General features: G+C 32.3%; 1 protein-coding gene across 1 annotated transcript; it reads right to left on the bottom strand.

Moving 5' to 3' along the window:
* Positions 1-5,514: 5,514 nt before the first annotated feature.
* CRK36 (cysteine-rich receptor-like protein kinase) lies at positions 5,515-9,478 on the bottom strand. The gene is made up of 8 exons (XM_014764186.3): positions 9,081-9,478; positions 7,754-8,148; positions 7,317-7,445; positions 7,050-7,177; positions 6,731-6,944; positions 6,399-6,630; positions 6,134-6,293; positions 5,515-6,045 (listed from the first exon to the last, which is right to left on the bottom strand). The coding sequence occupies exons 1-8, from the start codon at positions 9,452-9,454 to the stop codon at positions 5,803-5,805; spliced, it is 1,875 nt and encodes a 624-aa protein (XP_014619672.1). The 5' UTR covers positions 9,455-9,478; the 3' UTR covers positions 5,515-5,802.
* Positions 9,479-13,313: the final 3,835 nt, after the last annotated feature.

Genomic DNA, 13,313 nt, shown 5'->3' on the forward strand with positions numbered 1-13,313 from the left:
ATAAATATATTTATTTCTCCTTTTAAAAAAACAAAATACTTAAAAACTTCGTAAAGCACTAATAAACAAAATCTTAGGAATGCCAATGTGACACTAGTAGAAAGAATGGACATAACATAGTTATGCTAACATCGATTTTTTAGAAAACTGATGTTAACAAAAACGCAGTGGCATATTCATTAATAATGCGAGTTTGTTAACATCAGTTTTTGGCAAAATCGATGTTAACATGAGTTCGTTAGCATCAGATTTTCAAAAACCAATGTTAACAAACTCATGTTAACATCAGTTTTTCCAAAAACCGACGTTAACGAACTCATGTTAACATTAGTCTCTTGGAAAATCGATGTTGTGTTAGTTAAATTAAATCTATCTCTTCCTCTTCTCGCACTCATTCTGAACCATCTCTCATTCTCACACTCTCGTTCTCAATTTCACTCATCTCTCTTGCTCTCGTCCTCGCTCTCACTCATTTCTTGCGCTATCATTCTCACTCTCACTTTCACACACTTTTTGCGGCAATGCGGCCACACTGTTCCTGTTCTTACTCTCGATCTTTCATTCTCGCAATCACTCTCGCGCTATTGTTCTCGCTCTCACTCATAGGTCTACTAACTCTCATTCTCTCACTCTCGTGCTCTCACTCACTCACAAAAGGTTAGTCTTCTATAAATGTTTGTTTATGTGTTTGGTTTTGATGGTGATGGTAAGCAAGAAGCTAGGGCTCATTCTTGGTTTTGATGATTTCCCATTCTCGTTTTGATGTTCGTATTGTGTCCTGTTAATGTGAGTATTACAAACATGAAAATACTTGTTTATGTGTATGTTGCTGAAAACATGTGTTATTTTTTGGATATACAAATACTGATAATGAGACTTTATGCGTATTACTAACATGAAAATGCTTGTTAATGGGACTTTGTGCTGGTGTGGGAATTCTGCCACAGCCTTGGGCCCCCAAAATAGGAATATCATTCTTGGCTTTCAAAAATGGGTATATGCATTGTGTCTTTCAACTAGTACTCTGTGGCATGTACTTGACCAAACTCATATGTCTTGGTTTACTACTAGTAGGTAGGCATGCATATTTATTTTTAATATTAACTTTAATATTGTAAATGGAGTTTCGAAATAATGAATGAAGATCAACAGAAATGAAAGGAAATGGCTAACACAATTCATATTATGGATCAGGTTAGAATTTTCAAGCTATTCTCCAGTAAATATGACATGAAATAACACATTTGATTATATTAGTTTGCTTGTTAAAAGTAGCCTTACGGTGAAGTTAGTAGGTCCTTTGTTGTAAGATGGAAGGTTGAACTAGAACATACTTGGCATCTGCTAGACAGTAATGACAACATAAACACTATTACATACAACCAAGATCTGGTAAACCCAACTCTATTGGCTAGATGGACATAACTCAGACATTTCTATGGACTCATTGGAAATCATCAAGTAACTATGACCTGTTTTGGTCAGAGTGTTTTCTTCCTTACCATCTTCAAAAGCAATTCTAAACCAAAAGCTTATCCTAAATGACACTTCTTGTACCACCAAGTTCCTAACTCAGTCATTTTTAAAGTCCTGTTGATTGAGTACAATGTGACTTGCAACAGTTTGGTGAGTAATTAAACACTCATTTTTTTATCAAATGTTAAAATCATATACATATCTAACATGAATTTAATGTTAATTTCAGGATATGCCAAGTACCATGAGTATTAATGAAAGCTATGGGATTCACCCATCTGAATTTGGAAGGGATTACGGAGTGCATGATTGTTTATAATCATTGGAGGAAGACTGAAAAAATTGGAAATGGATGGAGGAGTTTTGCACAATCACAATTACAAAGGTGAGTCCTTTGTGGTTTATTACTCAAAGTTGTTTCAACTCAGAATTAATTCTAAAATCTTCTCCAACATAAAACTAAATTAAACATGCAAAAATCTATTTCAAATCATTTTTAGACTTGATCAACCTTCAATTTTCTTTTATTTATTTTTTATTCTTAAATTTTGTTGACTGGTATGCTTGGGATATGCCTCTGTATCTGTAAAGCTATAGGCAACTATACATAGCTAAGACTATGTTTGAATAGGATAAATGATGCTTTCTGTCACACTCCAACAGGTTAAGGAAAAATATGTAAATTCTTATGAAGGGAGAGATATGTGCAAGGGGAAGATATGTAACTATAATTTTTTTTGGTAATGAACACAAGTATTTTTTTATATTGTGAATCAAGATCATCATCCACTGATATAGTCATGTATTAATGAGAAAAGATCAGTATCTCTCAACAAACTTTTTGCATTTATGTGAAACATTGTTTTTTTTTTAATTCATGTTAACATATCTAACCCATTTATCATATGTTGAATTTTTACAAAATTTATGTATTCCTTTATCCGTGTCATATCGTGTCTGTGTTGCATTTAGTATCTAGGCTTCGTTTGTCTGAACTTTTTTATTTCCTTTCTTCCTATTGCTTTCTTTGCTGTTGTATGACTCATATATATATATATATATATATATATATATATATATATATATATATATATATATATATATATATATATATATATGCCAAGTTTTTTTGTTTGAGATGCTGATTGTGATGTATCATGAAATCATTCCTTTGAGTCCATGAAAACTTGGGATTCAAAAAAAGAACCTGTTGTATCTGTCAAGAGATGATTGTTTGCATATTTGGCTTTCTTATTTCCTGAATATCTGGTTTCTCATCAATTGCAGCTTAAAGTATTATCAATAGTAAATTGACCTAAATTAGGGGCCATACATGGTTGGTTTCACAAGGTTGATGGTTGGTTGTTGCTGTTTGTCGTGTGATTATTCTTTCTTTTGAAAATGTCTGTTATTTGATATGCTACTGATCAAAGATGAAAAATGAAAAATAAGTAGATTAAGAATGTTTGATTTCTCATCTAGGCCCAAGTACCATTGTTTCATTCAAGCAATATAGTTCCCATTTCCACATGGAGAACATGCCTTGCTCTATATTATAATTTCAACACAATGGATAAAGTCAAAGTATTTGAAGCACATATTGATTACATTAGGTGTGTGATAGTTCATCCTACCCTTCCTTATGTGCTTTCATCATCATCATCACTCGTATTGAAAATTGGAATATTTGCTAGTGGTTGACTTTTTACCTTAGAGAATAAGGCTTATATGGGTCTGCCTTATTGTTTTTTGAACATTATGAATTTATGATATTGTGGTTGATGTGTTACTTCTTTACCTTATTTATTTGTGTTTGCATTGGTACATAAAAGATTGGAGAGATTTATTTTGGTGACTGTAATGTATAGATTTTGATGAGAAATTAATATGCTAGGTGGAGGCATTTGAATGCACTTATATTTCCTACATACCTTGTGCAAAAAACCCCTGTTTACCCCCACAATACTGTGTCATTTAATATTTTCATTATTTTAAGTTTTTTTTAATTTTTTTTAAATATATTCTAAGACGGTTTTTGGAAAAATTGTCTTAGAATCCTTAAAATTTTAACTATTTATTTGTTAAAAAAAAAACATTCTCAAATGGTTCTCTGAAAAATCATCTTACATTGTATACTTTCTAAAACCGATGTTAATAAACTCATGTTAACATCGGTTTTTCCAAAAATCGACGTTAACGAACTCATGTTAACATTAGTGTTTTGGGTGTTTTGGAAAATCGATGATGTGTTAGTTAAATTAAATCTGTCTCTTCCTCTCATTCTGAACCATCTCTCATTCTCGCACTCTCGTTCTCACTGTCACTCATCTCTCGTGCTCTTGCACTCTCATTCTCACTCATCTCTTGCACAATTGTTCTCATTCTCACTCTCACACATTTTTTGCGGCAGCGCAGCCACACCGTTCTTGCTCTCACTCTCGCGCTTTCGTTCTCACAATCACTCTCGTGCTCTCATTCTCGCTCTCACTCACAGGTCTATTTACTCTCGTTCTCTCACTCTCGTGCTCTCACTCACTCACGAAAGGTTAGTCTTCTATAAATTAATGCATGTCACTGAAAACATGTGTTATTTTCTGGATACACAAATATTGACAATGGAACTTTGTGCATATTACTAACATGAAAATGCTTGTTAATAGGACTTTGTGTTGGTGTGAGAATTCTGCCACAGCCTTAAGCCCCCAAAATAAGAATATCATTCTTGGTTTTCAAAAATGGGTATATGCATTGTGTCTTTTAACTAATACTTCATGGCATGTACTCGACCAAACTCATATGTCTTGATTTACTACTAGTAGGTAGGCATGCATATTTATTTTTAATACTAACTTTAATATTGTAAATGGAGTTTAGAAATAATGAATGAAGATCAACAGAACTGAAAGGAAATGACTAAGAAAATTATTAAGATTATCAAAAAACCAGAGGAAATGTTCAACACAATTCATATTATGGATCAGGTTAGAATTTTCAAGACTATTCTCAAGTAAATATGATATGATATAACACATTTGCTTATATTAGTTTGCTTGTTAAAAGTAGTCTTATGGTGAAGTTAGTAGGTCTTTTGTTGTAAGATGGAAGGATGAACTAGAATGTAGTTAACATCTACTAGACAGTAATGACAACATGCACTTTGTTATGTACAACCAAGATCTAGTGAATCCAACTCTACTGCCTGGATGGACAGAACTCAGACATTTCTATGGACTAATTCAAAATCATCAAGTAACTATGACCCATTTTGGTCAGAGTGTTTTCTTCCTCATCATCTTTAAACGAAGTTCTGAACCAAAAGCTTATCCTAAATGTTACTCCTTGTACCACCAATTAAGTTCCGAACTCAATCACTTTCAAAGTCCTGCTAACTGAGTACAAAGTGACTTGTAGTAGTTTGGTGAGTAATTAAGCACTCCTTTGTCTGTCAAATGTTAAAATCATATACATATCTAATATGAATTTAATGTTAATTTCAGGATACGTCAAGTACCATGTACTCATTTATGAAAGCTACAGGATTCACTCATCTGAATTTGAAAGGGATTACGAAGTGCATAATTGTTTATAATCATTGGAGAAAGACGGCAAAAAATTGAAAATGGATGGAGGAGTTTTACATAATCACAAAATTTGCAAGTTGAAACTCAAATTATATTTGAGCTCCCAGATGCAACTTTTAACTTTGTTTTATTTTGGATTTCTTTGTAATTAAAGTACATTACTACTCTACTATTATGAATATGTAAATTTTGGTATATTTTGTTTATAAATGTTTATAACTACTCTTGGTGCATGATATACTTTATTTATAACTTTTGGTTCATGTCTTATTTTATGAGTTATTTTTACAACATTGAACGATAAGTTGTGATATGAATAATTACAGGTTGGTAATTAAAAAATAGACAAGATATTGAAAACTAAAAAAAAAATATCGATTTTTAAGAAAGCTGATGTTGTTTATTGACAACATTAGTTTTCTAAAATTCGATGTTGGTGAGAAGAAAACAACATTAATTTTTAGAAAAATGATGTTAGTGTTGATACTTTAATGTGGATAATTTCAATATCGGTTAATAACCGATGTTGAAAGTTCTTAATAAGTAATGTAAAAAGCCTATTTTCTAGTGGTGTAATTTTCTCTTCAAAATAAGATTTTTAACCAATAATTACTCCCTTCTTTACTAATGAATTAGGGAAAAAAATTATTTTAGATCATGTACTTAATCATTGAGCAGGTACAACAAAATTGGAGGTAGTACCAATAGTGGTTGAGGAACTAGTTGAATCAGATATGATAGATCTTTAAGGGGCCCTTAAATTTGACTCAAAAAAGATAGGCATCGAAGGTCTCATATGCTCAAGTAAGTCATTGCTATTGAGTTGGACTACTACTTCAGACATGGCTGGCCGCATTGCAGACGATGCTTGAGTGCACAACAAAGCAATGCCTATCACTTTCTTCACTTCTTCTGAATCATAGTTATTAAGGTTTAAGCTTTTATCCACTAACTCCAAGTGCTTGCCACTCTCATACAATTTCCATGCCTGTTGTAGTCAAAACCAAAGGGTCATATAGTAAAATGTTACAAGAAAACAAACAATATTTGGTACATATATATGGGAAGTTCCTTACTTGTCGAAGAAGGTAATCATCCTCATTATCATCATTAACAACATTCACATCAGTACTCTTTCGACCACTTATGATTTCTAGAACTACAATTCCATAGCTGTATGTATCAGCCTTTTTTGATAATTGACCATGGAGTGCATACTCAGGTGCTGTGTATCCCCTGATAAATTCATAAGATTAATGAGACTACTCTGCATGTGGATGGCAATATATTTGACTCTTTAAAATTTTCAGGTTGAGTCATTGGTAATATATTTTGACATACAATGTTCCAGCAAATCTTGTGCTAAGATGAGATTGGTCGCTTGGAAGCAGCTTTGCCAATCCAAAATCTGCAATTTTAGGCTGAAGTTCTTCATCCAAAAGAATATTTCCACTCTTGATATCTCTATGTATGACAGAAACATGAAATTCCTCATGTAGATAGGCCAATCCCCTAGCTGTGCCCAAAATTATATCATACCGTTGTCTCCAGTTGAGTGAACCTTTTTTTTTACCTATTTTCCATGTTTATATGTTCAAAACTTTATAGAAGTTAGAAAAGAGCTAAATAAAGGATAACTCACAAAATGCTTCCATTGGAAATTAATTAGTTACCAAATAAGAATTTGTCAAGGCTGTTGTTTGCCATGTATTCGTAAACAAGAATTCTGTCTTGGCCTTTACTACAACAACCAAGAAGTCGAACCAGATTTTTGTGATGAACATTACTTATAAGTGTTACTTCACTATCAAATTCGTCATCGATCTTGCTGGATTTCCCCGAAAGTAACTTTTTTACTGCAACAACTTTCCCATTTTTCATTGTCCCCTGTTATATAACATCATCATTAAAAATTGTGCTTGAAACTTAGTTGACAGCTTTGCAACTCTTATAGTCACGATTGAAATGTGAGGAGGAACAACTCATGTTTACCTTGTATACAGCACCAAAGCCTCCTTCTCCTAGCTTATTTTTCTCACTAAAATTTTTTGTTGCAGCTTTCAAGTCACTATACTTGTACTTTGTTGCAGCTTTCAACTCAGTTGCTCCCAATGTGTAAGCTGCTAAGCAATAAATATATATATATGTGTGTGTGTGTGTGTGTGAAGAAGTGAATTCATCTATATTTAATAATGATTTATAATAGTTGGATGCAAAGCATCACATAATGACTTCCCGAAATCCAAATAGTCTTATTACCTCTAGGAACTCTCTTTGGACTTTGGGATCTTCTATACCAAGGAAATAATGAAAGAAGGATCACAACAAGGAGTGCACCTGCAAGACCACCACCAATAGTGACCCACTTACTCATTGAACCTCCTGGTCCTACAAGACAGAAAAGAAGTTGACCTCAAATATTCCGAATGATGTGTCCATTCAAGATGTTGATATTATAGTACGAGAAATACTAGTAATATGTATTTTCTAACACACTTTTTCTACTACATTCTTTGCTATATATTGATTAAAATTTGTTAGAAATTAACTACAAAATCATATTCGAGACTCATTAAATAAGATAATGTGTTACTAGTTACTAGCCCTTCTCACTATAGAATAAGAGATGGCACACCACTAGCCCATTGTTATTCATTCCTGTCAACATCTATTACATAAAGTTATGGCATTTGTACCTTGTTTTAAGAAGAGACTGATATCAGTGGTTTGGTTATCAGCAAAGTAGGGTGTCTCCGAGTATCTCATAAAGCATCCAGCAGGGTCAATTGCCCTACCATTTGTATTGGGAAGACAACCTTGTATGTTGCTCAGCTGATTTGACAAACAATTCGAACAAGTGTCGCGTGTGAGAGTTTCAGCACATTGTGCAAAGGCATACATTGCACCGCCAGCCACTTGTGTCTTGGTAGCTGCAAAGTAGCCACTAATTTTGGGTATTGCTATTTGTAGATCCATCAGCACTTGTCGTCCAACTGTTCCAAAAGCAGTGCTTTCATCGGCAGTCTGATTTCCACAAAATGTGTGGCTGCTAAAAATGATACTGTTGTCCAAGAACACACTGTTCAAGTACCTGAACAGCCAAACACATTCGGAAGCATCAAACAAAAAAGTCAATTAATTCTGACTTAGTTTTCCAGTCATTGCCAAGTGTCAACCTAAATATTATTGTAATGACAACAGATCTAAAAAATCTAATCCGCACGGTCTTGATAACCTATAAACACTTAGATTGTTGATAATTTGTGTTAAATGATAATTCAACCTACATTTTCAAGTCAGGTAGGATTACGATAGTTCACAAACTCATTGTCTTTGTATTTAAGACAGTTGTATATATCTGAACTCAATATCAATAGTTAGGTTGGAACAATCTTGTGACATTTGAAATTTGCATTTGGCGGTTTTTTCAATTTAACATGTTGACAATTTAGTTTTACATTTCATAGGACTAGCATAGTGACATAGTGTTACTGCATGTTTGAATGAGCCTTAACAAAGTGTATGTTTGGTTCCATGGACTACCGTTTTTTTACGTAAAAACTGGAAGATACACATAGTAGCTTATGGCTGGACATAAAAAATTAACGCCATGCCACTATGCTAGACGCGACAGAGGACCAAACTCAAATTGATTTTAACTGATATATTGATTTGTAAAATTGATTTTGATGTAATATGGTTTATGTTTAGATGTTTTTATTATAAAATTTTAATTTATTTTCCAACATAAAAATTAATCATAGTTGTTTCAACTCAAAACGAATTCTAAAATCTTCTCCAACATCAAACTAAATTAAACACGCAAAAATCTATTTGAAATTAATTTTAGACTCGATCAATTCTCAATTCTACACTTGCTCATTTTAGCCCTCTATTTGTTGCATAAAATTCTCTCTCTTTCTTCTCTTCAAAGGGTACACACCAAGAGTTTCAAAAAATCATTTTTGAATTATCAGCGATAAGAAAGGACTATTATTGCCCAACTACAAGATGGATGTGTACCTGAGGATACAGCCGTCATAAACAAGATGAGCAGTATTTCCGGTGGAGCAGTTGCGGATATTGGCAGCAGCCGCGTCAAAGCAGGTGGTGCAGTCTGTGTTGGAAAGGTAGTTCCTGCATTGGAACGTTGCATAGACAGGGTCTGATCCACTGGTTGATTGAGCCGCGGCAAAGTGCTTGCTTTGGTTGCTAACCTGCGATCTCAGGGCAGCGAAACTTGCGTTTCGATTTTGATACAAGTTGGACAAGTCGCGTGCCGAGACTGTGCTGCATTCAAATGTGAGGAAAAAGAGTTGAGGGTCTCCTACAGCACCCTCAAAGCTCCACCATGGCCAAAATATCGACAAGGTTAAGACTACGAGCTTCAGTTGCATTGTATTGTTGTGATTCTCAAACTAGATCGGTATATATCTAAGGGTTCTAAATATGGGTTTGATATAGGCCTCAAAGAATAAAAGTCCACTTGTTGACGATGCCAATGCATGGGTAATGGGTTGACAATCAAATTTTAAAATTTATATACATAAAGTAATTAATTAATTTATTAATTAATAGAGGCCTCAAAGAATAAAAGTCCACTTGTTGACGATGCCAATGCATGGGTAATGGGTTGACAATCAAATTTTAAAATTTATATACATAAAGTAATTAATTAATTAATTAATAGAAATGAGGATAATAATAATAATCTATACATGCATAAAGTACGGTTTTATATACCTACAAGTACCATGCATGACAGGTAATTTTTTCCCTGCAAAATGATTTTATATTTTTATTATATTTTCAATTATTAAAACTAACGAACTAAAAAAAGTGTAATCATAATTTTTGTCATTTAATAATCTCAAAATATAAACTACGTGAAAATAATAGTTGAGTTAATTATATTCTCACAATATTTTATAAACTTAATAAAATAAAACGGATCATAAGCTTTATAACCTATATGTTGTAGACTTACCATATATAGTGTATTAGTTGTTTAATCAACCCCTGAACCTTTTTCCTAGAATTTTTTTATGGATCAACGACTTTCTTCATGACGTTTAACCCAAAAAAACTAGTTTGACTTTGGCGTGCCCCTCATTAATATAGTAACATTCTAAAGTAGAATAGAGATCATTCACGAGGCACGGCTTCCACTTTAACGTGGCTTAGGCTGTTCGCCAACCTAATTAATCAAGATATGTTTGCATAGTAGTTTCATCTGCATGTACTTAACCCAAATTCTTTAATGTAAACATACAGCATTGACTGTGTATCATATTGACTTCCAACAATTCCGCTTGCGGGACTTAGGTTTTTTTTAAACAAAATATCATAAGTTATCTAAATAAATTATATTTAACACATTTCATGTTATTCTAAATTTGTACACATGGTATAGCCGGTGCCGCCGGCTCACAGTAAGGATAAATTAGCTACTTGCTTACATATACATATATAAGAGTCATCAATTTATAAATTTGAGTCACACACCATATAAATAATAAATTATTTCTCTAACAAAATTATATTTTTTTAGATCATGAACAAAATTATATACAGTTAGATGAAAAAGATTTCTAAAATAATATCTATTTTATTTTCCTTTCATTATAGGTAAAAAAATACTAATCATATTGCATTTATTGTTACTGCGCCGTAATTCCTTTCTCATGGCTAGCTATCCAAAGTACTCAAGCGCATATCCCTGGATGGAAAAATCCATACATTTTATTTCTTGTCCTCCTGCTAATGCTGAAACCATATATACTTCAGTTACTAAGATGATTATTACAATGTTAAAAAACCATGCCACCAGGTACTCTTAATTAAAACTAGCTAGATGATATCATAAACAGATAAGCTCAAAAAGCGTAAGACTTTTGCAAACATCTAATGCCTGAAGTTTTGTTTTTTTTATTTTTGAAGGAATCTAAAGTCTGACGTTATTAAATAGTTTTTTTTCTTCTTAAATTAAACATAGTATCATTGCTCAATAAGTTAATTAGTTTATAGGTCAAATCTTAAACACCCGCCTATTTTTATTGACAATTTGGAGATCCCACTAAGTTAGTCACTAAAAGATTGTTATTTACTAACAACAAAGTGTTAAGGTTGTTTTCATTCATATAGTTTAATTTAATAAAAACTAGTATTTTATCCTTTGCGATTTATATTATAGTTTAAATTTAATTTATTGCTCAACTAGTTGATTAGTTTATAGGTCAAATCTTAAACAGCCGCCTATTTTTATTGACAATTCGGGGATCCGACAAAGTTAGTCACTAAAAGATTGTTATTTACTAACAACAAAATTATTAAGTGTTAAGATTGTTATTTCATTCATATAGTTTAATAAAAACTACAAACAACAAAATTATAGTTTAAATTTAATTTATATAAAATAAACATATTATCGATTTATATTAATATTATTTACTATATTAATAAATAATTTTATTAATACATTATATGTTAATATAATATATCATATCATCTGTGTAAACTTCAATGTTTACTTAATAATTTAATTTGATAGTTAAAAACTTTTTTTTATAAAACAAAATTTGTATGTGGAGTACAAGGGGTATATGATAAGTGTTATGTATACGTTATTTGTATACTGAAAATTATTTCATTTTTTTAGTCTTTTATTGCTTATTTTGAGTTAAAACAATAGGAACTTAGCTTCTTTTGAATTTGGATCCAGGAGATGCTAAAATTAATGATTTTAGACTAATTTTTATTGTATTTTGTGTGGAGTTGTAGCAGAGACATGAAAAAGGATTGATGACCTAAAGTGTTGTGCTTAACACGACCTCCTCGCTCAATAAGTCAAAACCACTTAGCCTAAGCAAGCCGCTTTGCATAAGAAGCCACATTGGAATACAACTATCACAAGCAAGCACGCTAAGTGTGCATCCTGCGCTTAGCACATGGCCACTTGATCCAGCTGAACATGCGCACTCAGTGCAAGTCTTGCACTAAACGCATAAGAAAATTCTGATTGGCCAATCAGTTGGTGAAGCATATAAAACGAAAGGAAACATTTGTTTCCTAGAGATGAAGGCGGAAACCACGAAGAACAAAGGAACAGAGGAAGCAAAAAGAAGTCATTATTGAAGGAATCAATTTTGAAGCATTGGCCGATCCATATCAATCCATTTTCTTCCCTTTCATCCCAAGCATTTATATCTGTAAGTCTCTCATCACAATAAGAGGCTAAAACCACTCATTGTTGGGAGCTCTACAAACCAAACTCTCTTTGATGTAATGATTCTAAACTATCTTTTAAGATAATGTTGTTATTATTATTCACCCCTGTGCTTATTCACATATTTATGGTTTGATCATCCATCTTTATATATTGTTTTAGGATATAAATATTGGAAAATATATGAATGATAAGAACTTAGGAATAATATCTAAAGTGAGTCATATCTAGGGATAGTGTGGTCTTCTTTAGCTTGTTCATGCATCTCTGTTCTTAATGCAAATTATTTAGTAATCAATCACCAAGGGATTGAGAGCGATATTAAGTGATTTAGGTTCTTTTACTCGAGGGATCTTGGTTAGAATAGACTAGTATATACAGGTAATAATCATATTAGTGTTAAAAGATAAATATTAGTTAAGATTAAATCAAGAGTAGTTCTGACAAACGAGGCCCTCAACACGTTCCTTAACTCATCACAACACCATGTCACAACTTTGAGCGCGACACTTTAGGAATAATATCTAAAGTTGTTTACTTAACAACTTCGAGCGTTTGATTATTGTAGTTAATTCCTTTTAGTTAATACTTGTAGTCAATCAATGAACAAGATTTAATTTGAGTCACTAATTGCTTAATCGCTAGATATATATTTAGGAAATTCAAGACAATGATTCAAGAATACAAGACACAACATCAAGATGATCACTAGTATTTTAGGAAAGGAATTCCTAATTTATATAGCAAAAGGTTTGGCCAAGTAATCTAAGTTAAAAAGTGTTTTCCAAGAGATTTACTCTCTGGTAATCGATTACCAGAGGATGTAATCGATTACCAGTGGCCAAAATGGTTTACAATAGCTATTAAAAATTTGAATTCAAATTTTAGACTGTGTAATCGATTACACAATATTGGTAATCGATTACCAACAATTAATAAACGTTTTAATTCAAATTTTAAAACCTGTAATCGATTACACAAATCCTATAATTGATTACCAGAGGAGATTTTCAGAAAATTATTTCTAAGAG

The sequence above is a fragment of the Glycine max genome, chromosome 11, assembly GCF_000004515.6.
Source record: "Glycine max cultivar Williams 82 chromosome 11, Glycine_max_v4.0, whole genome shotgun sequence".
NCBI lineage: Eukaryota > Viridiplantae > Streptophyta > Magnoliopsida > Fabales > Fabaceae > Glycine > Glycine max.

What these genes read in the sequence shown, in the direction of transcription:
- CRK36 (XM_014764186.3), bottom strand. Translation starts at nt 9,454, where the DNA reads ATGCAACTGAAGCTCGTAGTCTTAACCTTGTCGATATTTTGGCCATGG. An exon ending in TCCAAAGAGAGTTCCTAGAG is followed by an intron (nt 7,178 to 7,316) that starts GTAATAAGACTA and finishes ATTGCTTAGCAG; the next exon opens with CTTACACATTGGGAGCAACT. An exon ending in ACAAGATTTGCTGGAACATT is followed by an intron (nt 6,294 to 6,398) that starts GTATGTCAAAAT and finishes TGAATTTATCAG; the next exon opens with GGGATACACAGCACCTGAGT.